This window comes from Lycorma delicatula, chromosome 5 (genome assembly GCF_047948215.1).
Source record: "Lycorma delicatula isolate Av1 chromosome 5, ASM4794821v1, whole genome shotgun sequence".
In the NCBI taxonomy this organism is placed as follows: Eukaryota; Metazoa; Arthropoda; class Insecta; order Hemiptera; family Fulgoridae; genus Lycorma; species Lycorma delicatula.
This window is the reverse complement of record NC_134459.1, coordinates 6,306,704-6,326,392: the sequence shown is the minus strand read 5'-3', so window position 1 is coordinate 6,326,392 and position 19,689 is coordinate 6,306,704. Positions and strand designations below refer to the sequence as shown.

The 19,689-nt window shown below is 32.6% G+C and overlaps 1 protein-coding gene across 1 annotated transcript in view; it reads right to left on the bottom strand.

The window, feature by feature from the left end:
- LOC142324674 (uncharacterized) overlaps positions 1-19,689 on the bottom strand; it is a 55,847-nt gene that overhangs the window by 10,278 nt on the left and 25,880 nt on the right. The window contains exons 10-15 of the mRNA XM_075365552.1: positions 15,914-16,162; positions 13,604-13,733; positions 12,444-12,599; positions 5,917-6,067; positions 1,804-1,960; positions 167-405 (exon numbers count right to left, since the gene is read on the bottom strand). Of these exons, the coding sequence (XP_075221667.1) occupies positions 167-405; positions 1,804-1,960; positions 5,917-6,067; positions 12,444-12,599; positions 13,604-13,733; positions 15,914-16,162 (1,082 nt within the window). The remainder of the gene's footprint in view (positions 1-166; positions 406-1,803; positions 1,961-5,916; positions 6,068-12,443; positions 12,600-13,603; positions 13,734-15,913; positions 16,163-19,689) is intronic.

Genomic DNA, 19,689 nt, shown 5'->3' with positions numbered 1-19,689 from the left:
ATCACTTTTCAGCAGAGGTAAGGAGAATGAGGGTAGCTTCTCCTTTGCCAGAGTAATTACACACTAATTAGTAAAACCGTGCTAATGGGCACAGTTATCAGGCCGTTAAGGTAAAATAATAATTACATAAATATACATTAAATGATCTGATAATAAGTTGACTTACGAGTAAGTGCGTGTGACAAAACTAAGTAATTCACCGTCGCCATTATTTTCACCGGTAAATCTTAACTGAGCAAGATTATGTAAGAAAAAATTAAATTGTGTAAACCAAGATTTAAGAGAACTCTGAATCATCCGGGCAAAAGTAGCAGCTGCTTCAGGATTTGACAATTCAGGTAGTAATGCCCGTTGTACATATCTGACTGCATCAACTGTAACGCCAGGTATACCGGATGATGCCATCTGTAAATAAGATATGTATAATTATATAATTAAATTACAAATAAGTAAAATAAATGTATGTAAACACAAAACTGAAAGTTAACCACCATAAATGTCTATTTGGCTTAAAAAATTTGATATGGTGTGCACCATTAATGAGGACACATGTATTTGAACTATAAGATTATTCTAAAAAAAAAATATATGATAAAAATTAGAAATCAACAAAAGTAATCTGCAATTAAAAGAGCATTAAACAGGAAATTTTCTTATTGTCTTTAGTAGTTAAGTTATTACCTAGCATTAGAAGAAAAAGTTGCTCTTTTTTCTTTTACTGTAATCTTTAAATTATTTATAAAAAAAAAACAGATCAACAAGAATGTTAATCTTTTAGGTTAAGTATCAATACACATACCTACTGTGAAGTAGTTTCATTTAATTTTTATCCAAATTTTTTTCTATATATACAAAACTCTTGAAAAAATCAAGCATCCAGCTATACAACTTCCACTATATTTCTTCAGCTAATTTCCCTTTTGGTAAAAATAGGGAATAAAAGGAAAACCTATCAATAAATATTCTATAAATAACGTTATGGATAAAAATGATTGAGTATGCATCAAGCATCACATTAATGATTATGAATGTCACAGGACAGTTAAAACAAAAAAATACGTTTTTAAAACTCCATCAATCGCATACTTCAAATAGTGTAAATTAAAAACAGTAATTTATAATAATATTTTTTAATTGCATATTATTAATCTTAATTAAACTTGTTCGATAACTTTAAAACAACAAAATAAATCATTCAAGAACTATTTACCAAAGGTTCTTAGCAAACAATATCACTTTACAACTTGATGGTTCCAACGACTGGAAATCTCAGGGAGTAGGATCCTACAAATTTAAGGGTGTGAACACATGAAGTAGGAATTAAATGCTGATGGCTGAAGTCACATTCAATAAACCAGTTTTCATGGCATGGACATAGGAAATTCAAATGTTTTTTCAATTCTTCAAACTGAATCAGAAGTTAAATATTTTTACAATTTTAGGAATTTATTTTGAAGATTTCTTATGCTGTAAAACAGAATGTTACATTATTTATAGTGCAGAACTGTAACTGAACAATGATGAGAGCGACTTGAGTATTATGTTCAAGGTAACTATTGTTACATTTCAAGAATGAACAAAAGTTTATTTTTTTTAATATTCCTTTCATAAATGGAAAAATCTATTATACATTTTTAAACACCATATTTATAGAAACATAAATTCATTAAGAAACAGTGGAACCAATACGTACTGTTGTAAAATGTTAACGTAATTCAACTTAACTATTAACAGTAGAAAATAATTTAAAATAATTAATTTAATAATTAAAACAAAAAAATAATAAAAAGTAAATATACTTACAAGTCCAAAAAGGTTCAAAATAAGATGTCCATGCTTACGAACAACATTAAATGCTTGACAACACAGATCTACAAAATGATGAAATTTAACAGATGGCTTATCACCACCATTAATTACATAGGCCATATCAGATGTTAAAACAAAAGGAGTCCTATCCCTAAAAAAATATATACATACAAATAATCAAATTTTCATTTTTAAAAATGTAATATTTCTGAAAATTTACATAAGATCTGTATAGAATTCAAGGTAAACTTAAAAAAAATTAGATTGTAAGTATTTAATTACCATTCAATTTTTTTTAACATTATACCTTCAATCAGAAATGCTCACTAAAATGTTGAAATTACATTTATAAATAAAACGAAATGTACATCTTAACTTAAATAAGGTATTCACAGTTCATTAAATGTACAATTACATGTATTATTAATAACGTAAATAGATATTTTACAGCAATATTATTGATGGCATATTGTACTTTTACAATAAAATGGTACTTTTTGATGAAGTAACATTACAATGGTGTATAAGAGGCAATTCTTCGAAATAGGAAAACTTAATATAAACAAATTTAGGTGAAATCTAGAAATTATCTTCAAAATTAGTAAATGTTATCTTATTTAATTGAACTATAAAAAATTAACTCTTCTACAATGGGTATACAGGAAAGTGCCATATAGCAAATTAAATATTAGTAAAAACAATTAAGAATAAATTTAGATAAGTTTATTTGAATATTTGTCTGTGCTTCAGTTATATCCAAAAGATTTAAATATATCTGAATACATGTTCTCTGGGAAATATTATTTACCAGCTGCATGTTTTATAAAATAAAAATTTCTCATTCTTTTATTATGAAAAAAATTAAAAAAAAATTATGTATATAATATCTGTTATTATGTAACAATTATGTACAGTAATAAAGAGAAAATTCCTAGAATAATTTTACGCTATTAAAAAGTAGTTCTGATAACTTTAATCAAGACAAGTACGCATAAGAAATTAAATTTATTCTATAATATTATATAAAGTGGAAGAGTTCAGAATAAACAAAAAAATTACACTATCAATTGCAACCAAATTTTTATTCATGTTTCTTGGGATAACTGAGAGGGTTTTTAATATATTTCATCTCATAAAGTCTCTAAAATATATATGTACTTTATACATATATGATACATAATAGTGGAGATATGCCAGCTGAGGCACAAACTTTAATGAATTAAATTAATGAACTGTGAACTGGGGTTGAACTGAATGATTCAAATCAATCGAATTAATAATATTACAAAAATAATACAATTAAATTTACATTAAATAAGATAATATTAAATAAATTTAAAAAAACCTCTGTTTAACAATAAAGAAGTTGCCATGGGGACTGCATGTGAGACTAGAGTGGTGAGGTACGGAAACACCTTGTGGAAGGTTTGACCAATCATCACAATCAACTGGTAACAGAAGCACAGTTTTTGGGAGTGCAATAGAGCGCTCTTATAATATCTTTGTAAACATTATCCAATTTTAAAATTTTAAAACAGGGTATGACGAATATTAAAAAAAAAATTCTTTACATACGAGGTCTGTAAATAAAGTAATGAGACTGGTTCAGAAAAACTTTTATTTACAATCCAATTATTCACTTTCAAAATAGTTCCATTGGGAAGCCACACAGCGCTTCAAACAGTTTTCCCACTCTTCATAGCAGTTTTGGAACTCAAAAACTGGAATATCCTTCAGATGGTCAGTTATTTTTTTTTTATGTTTTCTACTGTTTCAAAATGATATCCTTTGAGATGTTTTAAAAAAGTCGGGAACAGGAAACAGTCACAGGGACTCAAGTCAGATGAATATGGTGGTTGAGGAACTACAGCAATGTCTTTCTTTGCCAAAAACACATTAACTGAGAGTGCAGTGTGACAAGGTGCATTGTCATGATGCAGCATCCAGTTGTCTTTGATGGCTGGTCTCACGTAAGCAACTCTTTTTCCGGAATCATTCAAGAATCTCTCGGTAAACATATTGATTTACATTCTGTCCTACATGCAAAAACTCCTTATGGACAATGCCATTAATATTGAAGAAACAAATTAGCATGGTTTTGATTTGCTTATTTTTGTTTTTTTGGTCCATGGTGAGTTTGAAGTGTGCAACTCTTTCCTTTGGTGTTTTGTTTCTAGGTCGTGCTCAAATATTCAAGATTTATCACCAGTACTAACATTTTTTAGGAAATCAGGATCGGTTTCAATTCATCCTAGAAGATTGCGGCACACTTTTACCCTGTTGTTTTTCTGCTCCCCAGTGAGTTTTTTGGGACGAATTTTGCACAAACTTTTTTCATATCCAATTCATTTGTCAAAATTTGATTGCCAGTGGTACGGTTCAAATACAATTGTTTTACAATCACTCTGACAGTTAATCGCCGGTCATACTGTATCAAGTATCTCATTCGCTCAACACTGTTGTCACTTTTTGATGTTAATGGTCTTCCAGAGCGTGGATCGTCTGCAACTGATTCCCGGTCATCTGAAAATGCTTTAAACCACCTAAAACTTGGGCTCGTGACAGAGCATCATCACCATACACCCTTTTCAATTTTTAAAAAGTTTCAGTAGCATTCTCAAAGAGTTTAACACAAAACGTGATTGCACAATGTTACTGATAATTAATATCACTCATTTTTGTAACACACAACAAAAACTAGTTTCATGAAAAGTTTGTTTACATCTCACGTGGCAACAGTAGACTAAAAATATTAATACCTAATATAGATCACCAGTTCATATAACCATATGTTTACTACTAACTTAAGAGTCTTGCCACTTTGACTGCCAAAAAAAACAAAACTAGTATCTACTTTATTTACAGACCTTGTATGTTACACAACATGCAATGAGGACTAACCGTTACAATAAATAATAATAAAAGATTAAACAAATAAAACTGTACAGTTATAAATAGTAATTGAATTGACACAAATCGATGGTATCTCACCAACCAATATTGTACAATTGCTCTCTATAGAGTATTACAAGAATGGAATAAAAAAATCCAAATACTTTAAGTCAAACAAAAATATAAAAATGGGAACTAAATCTAAATCTTTAAATTAAATTTTCTAGCATTTGCTAGTGATCTGGTAATTTTGGCAAAAATCAAAATTCAAGAATTAGAAAAATAATATGCACAAATTCGGTCTATAAATTTCATATGAAAGAACAAAATGTTCTTCCAATAATAAATGTAGAATTCAAACAATGAAAATTTGAGAAGAATCAATCAAGAGTCCAAGAATTTAAATATTTAGGTGAAATAATTATCATGAACATTTTAGAAGGAATAACAGCCTGAACACAAAAATGGAAGGGGTTAATCATTTTACAAGAAAGGTTTACAATAAAACTTCTTTTCCAAAAATCGAAAATTAGGACTATATAAAACTGTACTTTTACTGAAAACATTATATAGTGTGGAACGCTTACAGAATTTAACAGGAAAATTCTAGTGAAAGTTTTAAAAAGGATTTTAAAAAAATTCATGAACCAAATTCTGAGGTAATATTTTAAATTAAGACCATTCATCATTAAACAACTAATTGAATTATGCCAGTAATAGTAACAATAATTACATGGGTGGCTATTGAAGAGTCAAGAAGTAGGGCTCAAGCAAAAAAAAATTAAGATTTTGAGATAGATAGCAGGCAAAACAGAAAGAAATAAATGGTATGAATAACAAGTGATGTTTGAAATACACTAATTGAGGAAAATACAAAATACACAAAATAAAGAGGATTTCAGGAAAGGAGGAAAGTGAAGAGAGGTGACCATGTACGAGATGAAGAGAATATATTAAAAAGGATGTGAAAAGTTATCTCTTGTTTTATGGGAAGAAGAGCAATGCTGGAGTATTAGAAGATGGTGAGCTGTAATTACAGACCTGGAATGGGAACCAAATAAGATGGTGACACAGTAATGTTTAAAATTATATAATACATTAAAAAATAAAATTGAAATATAACTGATTTACACTAACTTAATGAAAATGATGTGCAATCGCTGACTAATTTCAAAAAATAAAAGATATAACATTACGAACAGTAAATTCACATACCTTTTAAAGTTTCCAAACATTTGAGCATCACCAAGAAATTTTCCAAAATCAATATGAAAAAGATGTCCGGACGTTTTTAACATAATGTTATCATTATGTCGATCACATATTCCCAATACGTAAGTTGCAACACTATATCCAGCACAAGATGCTAAAAATAGAAAGAAAAACCCATAAGTTACCAATAATTATCAAATAAACTTATGCAAAATATAAAAAATAAATTATAAGGTAACATAAAATCATAACAAAATGAATGAAATCACTGTTATATGCTATGAGGAAGGAACAAGCCTCTTAGCAAATAAATTCTTTCATCAAGGGCATCTCTACTGGTACTGAAGCTCCACATATGGTAACACCAGTTATGTAAACCAATCTTTGAGCTAATCTTGTACTAATATAAGGAATATTTTTTAAGATAGAGCCATTTCAACTATGCCACCAATTTATACTATGAAAACAAACAGTGCCTGCATACCACATTTATTTGTGTAAGTAATATCTGTTGATAACAATAATCCATCCCAACCCTGTGGGGGAAGACAGCCCATCTTTTGATGTTACTGGTTGCCACACCATCCCTTCATTCCAAGCCTGAGGGGCTTTACCGGAGGTCGTCTTTAGATCCTCTAACTGACTACATCTCACAGTCATCAGCCAGACCTCGATTGGGATGCCATCGATGTAAATGTCTTGGCACACATTTGCATCAGTAAATAAATATCAAATTTCGCCTTCACATACTCCTCAAACAGATATCTTCACATCCAACCTAACCTGATTCCCTCAAACTAACCGAAACCGCAGACCTTGTGCCTAGTACAGATTTGATAACCGCTTGAATGCCATTTGAATGCCTCAGAAAACGAATTAAAAATTTCTAACAATCAAAATTGTGTTTTACGCAACATAGAAATTCAGACCTACACCAAAATAAGTTGACCAGTTTAGGTCACCTAATAAGGGAATGCAACCTCATTCTGGTCCATGCAGGAGCCAGGAACAAACCGCACACCACCACTCGGTCCCATCATGGTGTCTCGCATGGCATTACCAATTCACGATCGGAACCGCCACCGGAGGAGGGAAGCCACACCCCTGGTCGCACGGGCTACCATACCCCGACAGTGCAGCCCTCCTCACCAGCGGGAGCCCCAAATCAAATCATGAACAATACTAACATAACCGTGGAATGATTCCAATGCGCCTACCTCCAACCAATCCAATGCCGAAGCCAGAACCCTAGCCACCCAGAATCTAACCACGATCGAGTACCTCGATCAAACTCCCTCATCAGGGACAGACGTAGAGGACATAGTTAACTGTATCATCAGTCTCGAAATCCGGGCATTGACTCAAATCCACCAAAAGAAACCTAGCCAAACTTGTCCGAAAGGCACATTGCCCGAACAGATACTGTTTGATATACCGATTGGGGAAGACCCATTTAATCGCACCTAAATTATACACTATAGGAAATATACCATGCCTGTAGCAACCTGTAGGGCATTCGTTCCACCTGACTTTCCAAGACACGAGGCTCCGGTCTTCAATTTCCTGCTTTCATTCTGACATCAATAGGTTATTTACCTTGGAAATGTAGCATTCCTTACGCTCATTAGCCAAGATATCTATTGGTTTGACTCGGGCTATAACACTGACTGCCTCATGCGAAACTGCTCTGTAACCGCCTATAACAGCCAGCAAGAGGAGTCACTGGGCCTGCAGCAAAATGTCCGCGCAATACCTAAAAGCCATGCGTTGAGCCCAGACAGGGGCAGCATACAGCATAATAGCTTCGCTGACACCTTTATAAAGGATACGGATGGTATGGTAATTCAACCCCCAATCGGGATGAATGACTCTATGGATTCCATAAAAGGCATCATCGGCCTGTAGATGTTCCTTGAACCGAAAATTCTCATCAAGGATAACGCCCAGGTATTTTTTAATTGTAACATATCGAATGGGGAGACCAGCCATCTAAACCCGGATTTAGGGTCGGGAAGCAGCCTTAAGCAACATAATTGTGGTTTTCTCTGAGCTGAAAATCATCTTAGGTTGGAGACTCCGCAATCAGTGTGTCTCACAAGCACGAGCAGCTTGGAATTCTACCTCGTTATATGAATCCCCTTCAATCAGTAGCAGCGTGTCATCAGCATAAGTGATGACATGACAACCACATGGCAACCTTAAACACAACATCGAATCAAATTCTATGATCCAAAGAAGGGGACTCAGAACACTGCCCTGGGGGCATCCTTTAGTTAAGGTCTTACGAATTTCCGAGCCATCACGCAGGGCTCTGGCTAGGCTTCTTACCTACCTCACTAACACCTGTCATGGTCAGAGATGCCCTGACCTAACAGTATATGAACACAAAATGCGCTGTATTCCTTCTAGGTAGATGTTGAGCAAAATCCCACAAGCGTGACAATGACCTGCAGTGAGCCACAGGCAGCTGGAGACCGTCTGTATTCTCTTGTCACTCTTTGCCACTACTGGATCTAATGTGTCAAATCAAAGATCAACACATAGCTACAGATTATGGCCTCTGCTCTAAAAGAGCGCGAGTAGGACTAAGGGTAAAGGCCACTTTGCTCATAACAGGGACTTGCGACCAGGAGTCGCTGCTACTCTTTTCACCGCGATGAGGCAGGTGCTCCAATAAACCGTGTGCCAAATCCTCTGAATCCCCGTGAAAAGGGTATGAATCGTCTACACAAAAAGGGCGCAAAACCGTTATAGCAGTTCTCAGACAGCCAGATTGTGAACAATAATAAGATTGATAACAATAATCAAGTTACATTCACGTTAGCTGCCGTGCATAATCTAACAGAAATGAGTGCAAATAAATATAATCCTGTGAAGAGCGAGTGAGATTTAAGCAACAACTCATTTCTTAATGGCAAAAACAAATCTGTAGCTGAAATTCACAAAGAAATTTATGATGTTTATGAATCAAATGTTATATATTAAAATAAAGTTTTAAAAAGGCATCATTTGTTTCAAGAAGGCAGAATGAATGTTAATCATGAAGAATTTATCAATAACCTGTCTGCAATTTCAAATAATTTGTTACAAAAAGTGAAAGAAAAAATTCTCAAAAAAGACGATATATAATTTTATATTTATCAAATGAATTTCTAAATGTTTAGTGATAAACAAAATTTTAATAATAAACTAGGTTAAAGAAACTGTGTGCTGGTTGGGTGCCAAAAACATTGAAAGATAGACACAAGGAAAACCGCTTTGCTGGGAAATATTTGAACATCCACTGTACAGTCTGAAATATTTTTTTCATTTATAACATTAGTTTGTATTGCAAGGGTTTGAAAATCAGGAACTAAAAGATGAAGTAATTCATCGGTTTAAATTAATGGTTAAACATTTTCAGATGGTATAATAAACCTAGTAACAATATGGAAAATGTGTTGCACTGAATGGTGTGCAAAAATAATAAACAAATGTATATTTATTTTAAAGTAATAAAAGTTTTTTCTGTCACTAACTTTTGTTTTTATACCAAAATTATCCTTTCTTAAAACATTTTTTGTACATTTTACTTAAAAAATGCAGTATTTATCAATAGAATAATAATTATTTTGAAATTTAGGGTCGCATGGATCTTGATTTAAAAATTCTATATATTTTTTCCATAGTAAATAACAGTCAACCTATGTATTATTTCTCAACAGAGGAGGTACACCAATTACTGGTTTACACTTTTTGTCCCAATCTTCCTATGCATGTGTGAGATGCTAGAAAAGCACCTAAAATACAAGAAGCATTAGTCAAGAATTTCTTTCTCTGAGAGTAATGATGTTCGCTTTATCGCCAATCTTTTTAGTTCACAAAGTGAAAATATTATTTAAAAGTCTGCATTTCAGTGGGCTCAGTGTGCTAAGTACAATAGCACATTTAGCATAATGAAGAAGGTCCACTTCACTCTTCACTTTCCTTAGCTTGGCATGGGATGCTATTATTTTGAGTATAGCTATGCCAATTTCAGGAGAAAATCTCATGTCAAGTTATCTACAACCTTTGTGGTTATTATACTTAATATCATACAATCCTTTTCTATCCATTAGTTTGTTTTTTAAAAAAATAATTAATTTTAACAAACTTTAATTGTTTTTATCTTAACCGAGACAAATTTATGACATTCCTTGAACTTTAATGTATCTTCAGTATACAGACTTCCAAAATTTTAAAATTCAGTGTAAAGGACTAGCTGCTAATACTCCCAATTTAAGAATAATACTCCTGATTTTTTTATGTCATTCCAACTTTTCAATTTGGAAGTAACTTCTTCCAATTTTTAAAATTACAAGAAATTGTAATTTTTTTCATTACTGATACATGGTCATTATTATTTCAAAAATATAAACTCTTTTGCATTAAAATGTTATTCAATGGTTAAAAAAAGTTTAATTTGTAGATGAAAGAAGGGTTTATTTAGTTAGTAAAATTCATTTGTAATGTTTTAAAAAAAAAGAATAGAATCTCTGGTTGATGGTACTATCTGCAATCTTTCTCTCTAGTTTTCTCAAGGACAACCTTCTATCTCTTCCTTTCTGCACTCTGAGTGATGCAAAAGATTGTTAACTGCTTGTTCTTGAAGGCTTTTTCTTTCTTGCCCTTGTATTTTTCTTTTGATACAGAGGTTATAAATAGATGAAGTTAAGTGATGAAACCTTAGAAAAACGTTTAATTGTAAACTAACAAAGGGTGTGTTAAAACCAAATGTTTGTGAAATTAAGAAAAAAAGAAGTTTACCTCAATTAATAATTCAAAATTTTTTTATCTGTTGGAAGTACAAATATATTTTTTATCAGTCAACTGTATCTAAATATTTGAATAGTTTTCACATCTTAAACATATGAGGTCTGTTCAGAAAATAACCAAAATTTATTTTTTTAAATCTTTATTATTAATTTTACAGATCATTGGTCTTTGTCCCCTTCAAAGCACACTCCCCTCCACTATTCATAAACTTTTCCCAGCAGCGTTTCCGCATCGTGAAGCAGTCCTGGAAAACTTCATTTGAAATAGCCTTTAAGATTCATGATGAATTTGCTTTAATATCATCAATAAACCCAAAACAGGGTTTCATCTCAGACTTTAATTTTGGAAATAAGAAAAGATCACAAGGAGCCAGGTCTGGTGAGTAGGGAAGCTGAGGGAAGAGTGTCATCTGATTTTTGACACAAAAGTGACACGACAAAGCTGAGTGTGTTGGCGCATCATCATGGTTAAGGAACCATGTGTTGTCTCGCCCACAATTATGGTTCCTTTATGTGGAGTTTTTCACTAACCATTGTAAAATGCCTTGATATTATGCACGGTTCACTGTTTCTCCTTGAGGTAAGAATCAAAATGCACAATTCCATTAAAATTGGAAAAACAGAAAGCACCACTTTGACATTAGATCAAGACTGACATACTTTCTCGGGGCATGGAGATCCTTTGCCAATCCATTGTAATGATTGAACTTTTGTCACGATATCGTAGCCGTAAACCCAGCTTGCGTCTCCTGTTATGATCCTTTGCATGAATGTTTCATCGTCATAGACTTATTCAAGAAGTTGTTGACAAACACCAACTTGATGTTCTTTCTGCTGTTCAGTCATCAAATGAAGTCAACTGAATTTGCTGCAACTCATGCATGTTCAATTTTTCAGTCAAAATGTCATGGCATAATCCAGTTGAGGAGCGTCTTCTGATCCAGAAAACATCTTCTGAACCTTTTCTGAAAGTCAATTGGCGATTTGCACATACCAATCGTTGATTTTCTGAATGTAGATGTCATCAGTTGAAATCGGTCGAGAATCATCTCTTTTTTTGTTTAACCTCAGAGACCATCATTAGGTATTGCTTCAGAGGATGAGATGAATGATTTGTAGCGTATGTGAAAATGCCATACCTAACCGGGATTCGAACCCAGGACCTCCAGATTAAATGCCGAGATGCTACCACTCGCACCATGAAGGGTTATCTTCAATCAACTGATGACCACTTTTAAATTGTGAGAACCATTCGCAATATTGCGTACGACCACAAGCATCATCTAGGTAAGCTTGTTTCAAAAATTGAAATGTTTCTGTGAAATTTTTCCCCAGTTTCATGCAAAATTTTACACTGTATCGTTGCTCCTGAAAATTGCACATTACAAAAATCGCTACTAACACTAAAACACGTTGCACTCAAATAACAACAAAAAACTAAATGAGATGTGAACAGTCCAAGAACATGTGGTTACAGAGGTTACGTGGAAAACAATGTTACCAAACCGCACATAGTGATGTGCGGTTTGGCAGCATTGTTATTATTGCATTGTTGTTTTAGTGAAATATCTCCATTGGCGCATAATTAAAAATGTTTGTTTATTTTCTGAACAGACCTTGTATACATCTGTACTTATACTTAAATCATTCTACAGTGAAAACATATTTAGTAGTTTTTCCATTCTACTGACAACATACATACACAAAATATAATATCATTCATAAAACACTAATTACCTGTAAAATTAGCAACAGCTCTCTCATATTCTAAAGCAGATGGATTATGTTTTGCTAGCCATTCAGCTATCGGTCGATCTTTAAAAGATCCTGTCAGACCCAGTTCAACTTGTATTTTACGTAAAGTTTCTGCTTCGGTAACCATTTCAATCATACCTGTTTCATAACAAATATAGAAAACTTAAAATTGCAAATAAATGTAACTGCTTCAAATCCATAACACTTTGGATTTAAAAAATATGAATGTACTTAAAATCATGTTGACAACTATCTGTTCTTGGATCACATAATTGTTTACAGAAAGTATAAATGTTTAATCGTTTGATAAGAAATCTTTAAAATATCTTTCTCAAAAACACTGGCAATTTAAAATTACTTCAAGTTGTTTTTAAACGAGAAGAATAACTACTTCTATACATCTGAAAAGCAAAATAGTTCTTTGTCTTATTACAAAAATTTCAAGATTTAAACCCTGATGACAACAATTTCTTTATTGTTTATTTATGAAGAAATTATTGTAAGGAAGATATTTTTTCAAAAACTATGAAATAATTGCATTTAAATCACAAGAAAAAAAACAATTTTCCAAAAATCCTGTAACATTATTTGAAAAAGTTTCTTTATTAAAGACTCAAGTTTATTTATTTTTCAACTAATACAATTACAAACTGACAAACAATTGCAAATAGTACTTTTTTTATGAGACATGAATTTAGTAGTATATAAAAAGCCTGACCAGGATTTCACTGCACTATGGAAATCAGATAAAATATTATTGTACAATATTATGTCTACATCACAATTTTTTTTTTCAAAAAAAGAATAAATTGTTTTATCAAAAAATAATCTTACACCTCAGAATTTTTTCTATCCCCTGCTCCAGATTTTAAAGAGTTTAGTAACTACGCTTAAGTTAAAAAATCTACACAAGGTGTGCAGTTACCTGTAAATATCTGTTGATACTAAAAAAAAAAAAAAATCAGTTATCTGTTAATACTACATAAGAACCAATAATTTTGTCAATTTTTGCAATTTTAAAGTTCCCTTAGATTTTATAGAACAATTTTACAGCTTCAGCTCTTACAGCTTTTCATTAATCGATGCAATAAGAAATTGTATAGATTTCATGAAATATTACTTCAAAATTTATAGTACAATACCTCTCTTATAGCCGGTAGGAACACAAGTAAATGTAACCATCTTTAAATCAAGACCTTCTTTCAACCACATTTTATCCATAATTTGGATCATTTGCAATGTTAGCATATCTTGTTGTAAATCATCACCAACCTGTAAAAATTACAATATCTTGTCCGGTTATCTTTTTATGTTTATTGAAAATAAAAAGAATTAATAAAAATATTATGTTAAAAATACAGTTACTTTTTTTACAAATAAGTGAGAGCAACTGCTATGTTCATTCTTTTTTTTCATATGCCATCTTTTATTGAAAGACGATTGTAATCTTGAAAATTAAAACTGTGCCTCTAAATAATCCTACAGTCAAACAATGGAACTATCCCCCCCACAAATTCCTCAGCCATAACATACTTTTCTTCCTAACACTTATTCTACCATTCAACTTCTGAGTTATTAAAATGAGTAAGAATATTTTTCCCCCTTTCAAAATATATCTTAAATATTCTAATTTTCTCTTTTTTACTACACTCTTTTGCTTGTAGATTCTTACATAAACTCCCTAAAACAGGTAATATTGCACATTTTTTCTTTCCAAACTATTTTAGCATTTGTTGTTAGTCCAAATTTCAAAAGCATGTTTTTTTTTTAGTGTCCAAGCATCCACATCGTAAAAGAAAAAGGAAACTACACAGCATCTGAACATTCACAACTGTAAATTAATATTTTTATTCGACAGTATTATCTTCTGTAGTTTTATAAAAGAAATTCTAGCAGAAATTTCTATATGGTACATATTTCCAACAGACTGATCCTCGACACAGTTTATCACATATCCAGACATTTTTAATAAAAACACTTTCTGTGGTAATTTTAAATGAGCACACAAGTAATTCTGACTGATTGTTGAGTTTTCTTGAAATGAATACTCAAAATGTACTTCCTACATGTATCATTTAAACTTTGAATGAAAAAATCTAAATCTACAATATTGTGAAATATTTGTAGATATTTCCATATCGATATCATTCAGAGCTTCTTGGAAAATTACTTCAAAATACATTAAAAAAAAATGTATACAATTCACTATCTTGATGGATTCCTCTAATTATTTCAGCGACTTGTGTGTTAAATGATCCTGAATTATCACCGTAAAGGCTCTGTATGATACTCAATGTGTTCATACACTTTCCTGTAAAACATAAACTAACTGATCTTAGACCAATTATACAGGTAAAAAGGGCTTTCATATACTTATCAAAGGCTTTTTTTTTCATAGTCACTAAAACAAAGTATATACAGTAGCGAACAAATTAATCCGAACAAAGGGAATTTTTATTCTGTTGTAGGAATCTTCACTTCGTGGCAGGCTGCTTGCTCTTTGGTGTTTCAGGTTATGTTGTGGCTTTGTGAGTCTCTGTTATAAGTTTGTTATTCGTTTCTAGAATACAATGAATATAAACCCACGAAAGCAGTCAAAAAATTGCAGCCAAAAAGATGTTTTGGGGATGTTTTACACATGAAGGGCAAGGAGCACTTATGCCTGTAGATGGAATATTGAAATCACACCAATACATTAGCATATGATAAAGAAAAATAGCCCCACTTATGCAGAAGAACCCAGAACTCATTTTGTGACAGGACCTTGCACCATCTCACACGTCAAATAAAGCAAAAGGGTTCTTAAAAAATCAAAAAATTTGAATCTTCTTGTGGCCAGAGAACTCTTCCGACATGAATCCCATTGAAAATTTATGGGCCTTACTGAAAAGAAGACTCGGAAAAATAAATTGTAGCACAAAAACTGATGTCATTAGTTCCTTGATACAGATTTGGTTTCGAGATGAAGAAATCAGAAATCATTGTTCTACCTTATTGGAATCAATGCCAAAGAGGATTAATAAGATAATCGGAAACAAAGGAGGAACATACACTATTAAATTTAAGTAAGTTTGAGTATTAAACATTTTTTCTTTTTAAATTAAAATTTTCTATTAAAAATACTGTGTTTGGATGAATTTGTTCTTCACTGTAGATTAATGTTCCAACACACTTCTTTATTACAACAAAGTACTTTAACCAATGTTGTTTAATTATGACAGTCTGTGGTAAACTGGTTTATTAAATGTGGGTATAGCTGTTTATATTTATTATCCGCATTAGACATCCTTAAATTTGCAGGATTCTACTGCCTAAGATAAACCAGCTGTTTCAGAATGAAAGCGTAATATAGTAAAAGAATGTAGTATGCAGTCTCACTCTCAACATCCAGTTTTTTTTTTATAAATGTTACACTAACCATGAAAAAAGTAATAAAAAAATAGGATGCACACCTTCAAAATAGCAGGGATAGTAGCACCAGCATCCGCAGATATGAAATTAATTTTTAAAGGTAATGTATTTGAAGGAAAATATGAAGATGAACGAATTTGTACACCGGTTACCTCAAGACTAGGACTCAGAGGTAAACAAGTAGGATTTGCTTGTAGTGCGCAATGTAAACCTTCTAATGAAGATGCTAATGCTTTCATACGCAACAATTCTTTAGTGCTTTTAACAATTTCTGCTGTATCAAATAAATCCTGCAAAAAACAAAAATCAATAAAACAGGATGTTCTTACATTCTATTTTTTGAAGATCATTAAATTATTATTAAAATGTAGCTGTTTTCTTCATACCAGTTTTTCATGACATTATTAATTATTTTTTGCTATTAATTCTTTTTATTAATCTATCTATTTCATACTTTTATATAACTGTCTAAAAATCAATTCTTAATTTTATCTTATTAAAAATATTAAATCAAAAAATTTTTTTTTTAAGGGGCAACTGTTGCAGTAGTATGAAAATATGCAGTAACATATGACCTATTCTTTGTTAAAAAAGATTTATTTTTGTTTTCAAACAGTTTTCACACATAACTGGATGAACAGAACCCAAGGCCTTTACTGAGATTTGAGGGCAATCAGATTTTTGGTATAAATGGTGAGGGGAGCATAGCCTTAAAGTCTCACAATGGTTAGCAATTTGACATAATCATTATATTAAAGTAATCATTACATAAATGTAACATTACATAACAGGGAATTGGGAAAATTCGAGAATTATACGTAGTAATTTTCACACCAAAAAGTCTATCTTAACCTATTAATGAGCGTCAATGCGAATCTATCGATGAATGTTTTATAATATGCCTCTGGGGAGAGATTTCACTAATTAAAAAAGTCTCAATGCGCTGCGACTGCGACCTCTAGGGTGGTGTGGCTTTCCACACCACCCTGGCAAAAATTAAGCAAATTGCTATTTGGTAAAGGTTTTGCACAGAGATAAAAAATATGTTTGTTAGTTGCACATCACTGGATGTTAACTACTTCATTCTTAAAGCACCAGTTATGATAAACATGGTTTAACTGGATGTGCATGGATGTTTTCTGTACAACCTCCACTGGATGTGACTTCCTGTTGTGTAAATGAGTGTTTAATTAATGTTTCTTATGTGGCCGACCGCTGCGACTGGTAAATATGTTTGAATAGATGTGTTGGCGTTTCCAGTACACCCGAGCACCAGATGTGACTTCCTTTTCTGAAGTGGTACATGAGGGGAAGGTCTTAAATTGTGCACCAAAACTTAGACGGTCAACATCATCACCACTGTGCTGCTGCCTGCACGAGCTCCTGGTGCATGAGTCACTACGAGGACCTCGTCTGCAAGTGTATCACTTCCAAGTGCAACTGTCACAACAACCAGGACAATCCTTCTTACCACATCTTTTTTTTCCTATTCAGTTGTGCACCAAAACATCGTTGGTGCTATTGTTCTGTCTCCTGGTGCACACACCTTTAATAGAACTTCATCATCTCCTGGAGCATCTACCACAATATTCAGAATTGTCCTCGAGGTATATCTATATTTTATTTACACACATGCGCACGTGCACACAGATGCAAATTAAACATAGTTGTTTATTAAATTTATTTTATTAATTTATTTAATAGTTTACCTAATAATTTATTTATTTGTATAAAATGTTTAATATATATTATTTATTAATATATTAAAATTTTATGATTTTTAACGACTTACAAGAACAAATTTTGCACAGAAAGTTCTGGGTGACAGTGTGGCTGCAAGGCTTAACGCACCCCAGTCTGTATATCTACTGGGTGACGGTTCAAAACCTACCGAGATCAAATTACTTCTTTACACTTCAAATTTTATTTAATTCTACCAACAACCTGTGACATCACAACTTAGCAGACATTAACAACAGCTGATGATTCAGTACAACCAAACTTTGAAATATTCAAATTAATATTTAAAGTATGAAAAATAATTAGGTTGGCAACCCTATGAGGGAATTTCTAAGATGTGATAACATCTAAGATGTTAGTGCATCTTTTGCACTAACATCTTGAAAAAAGATTTCAGTACTTTTGGTGTAAAGTACTGAAATCTTTTATGCTGAGAAGTTATAATAATAATTAAGTTATAATAATTAGTTAAGAACTAGAAAAAAGCAAGCTTTGTACAGCTGCTTGTGCTTCAAACAGCCATATGAAAGACTGGGACAGATAATTTAAAGCAATAAATTAATACATCCCTCTCTGTAGTGAATTATGTATACACTACTTCAACTCAGCAGGGGAAAGGAAATTGTGTGTGTGTGTGTGTATGCACGGGCGCATATAAACACATAAATTGTATATGTTAGATGTATATAATGCTTTGTTTTACAATAGAGGGGTATAACCCCTGGGCTGAGGGGTATTTACTTCACTTGCACGGCTGAATATCACTTGCATTCATAGCATGGTATGCTTGTTATTCTTGAAAATGGCTATGCAATTTTTTTTTGTAGTGATGCATCAGGTTGCCTACAACTGTTATGGTTATAACACTTGTATGTTTGTACAAAACTAATTTTTTATAATTGTAATGTTCTCTAAATATTCAAAATGAAACGCATAAAGTTATTAGAAAACCACAGGTCAACATGTAAAATTATTATTTATTAATCCTTGCAATTACAGGCTGATAATAATTATAAATCCTCCTCTATGAATCATGAGACCTTGCCGTTGGTGAGGGGGCTTGAGTGCTCAGGGATACAGAGTAGCTGGACCGAAGGTGCAACCATATCGGAGAGGTATCTGTTGAGAGCCAGACTAAGGAATGATTCCTGAGAGAGTGCAGCAGCTCTTTCAGTAGTTGTTAGGGGCGTGAGTCAGGACGACTTAAACGGCCGTATCAACATCACTCAGTCCTCTGAGTACTGCGCAGCTGAAAGCAATGGAAAACTACAGCTGCTTTTTTTTCCAAGAAAATGTGGCTCTCTGCATTTTCACATAGCAATAATGGAGGCGCCTTCCTTGGTAAAATATTCCGGAGGTAAAATAGTCCCCCGTTCGGATCTCCGGGTGGGGACTACTAAGGAAGGGGTCACCAGAAAATTAAAAAATAACATTCTACGAGTCGGAGCGTGGAATGTTAGAAGCTTGAAAAAGGTTGGTAGGCTAGAAAATTTAAAAAGGGAAATGGGTAGGACAAATGTGGATATAGTAGGAATTAGTGAGGTTCGGTGGGAAGAGGAAGGCGACTTTTGGTCAGGTGATTTTAGAGTAATTAACTCAGCATCAAATAATGGGCAGGCAGGAGTAGGTTTCGTGATGAACAAGAAGATAGGGAGGAGAGTGGAGTATTTCAAAACGCATAGCGATAGAATCATTGTAATAAGGATAAAATCAAAACCTAAACCGACAACGATTGTTAACGTCTATATGCCTACAAGCGCCCATGATGATGATGAGGTAGAGTGTGTATACGAAGAGATTGATGAAGCAATTAAACACGTAAAAGGAGATGAAAATTTAATAATAGTTGGAGATTGGAATGCAAGCATTGGAAAAGGCAAGGAAGGAAATATAGTGGGTGAATACGGGCTGGGCAAAAGGAATGAAAGAGGGGACCGACTTATAGAATTTTGCACGAAGTATAATTTAGTAATTGCCAACACCCAATTTAAAAATCATAATAGAAGAATATACACTTGGAAAAAGCCAGGCGATACTGCAAGGTATCAGATAGATTATATCATGGTTAAGCAAAGAT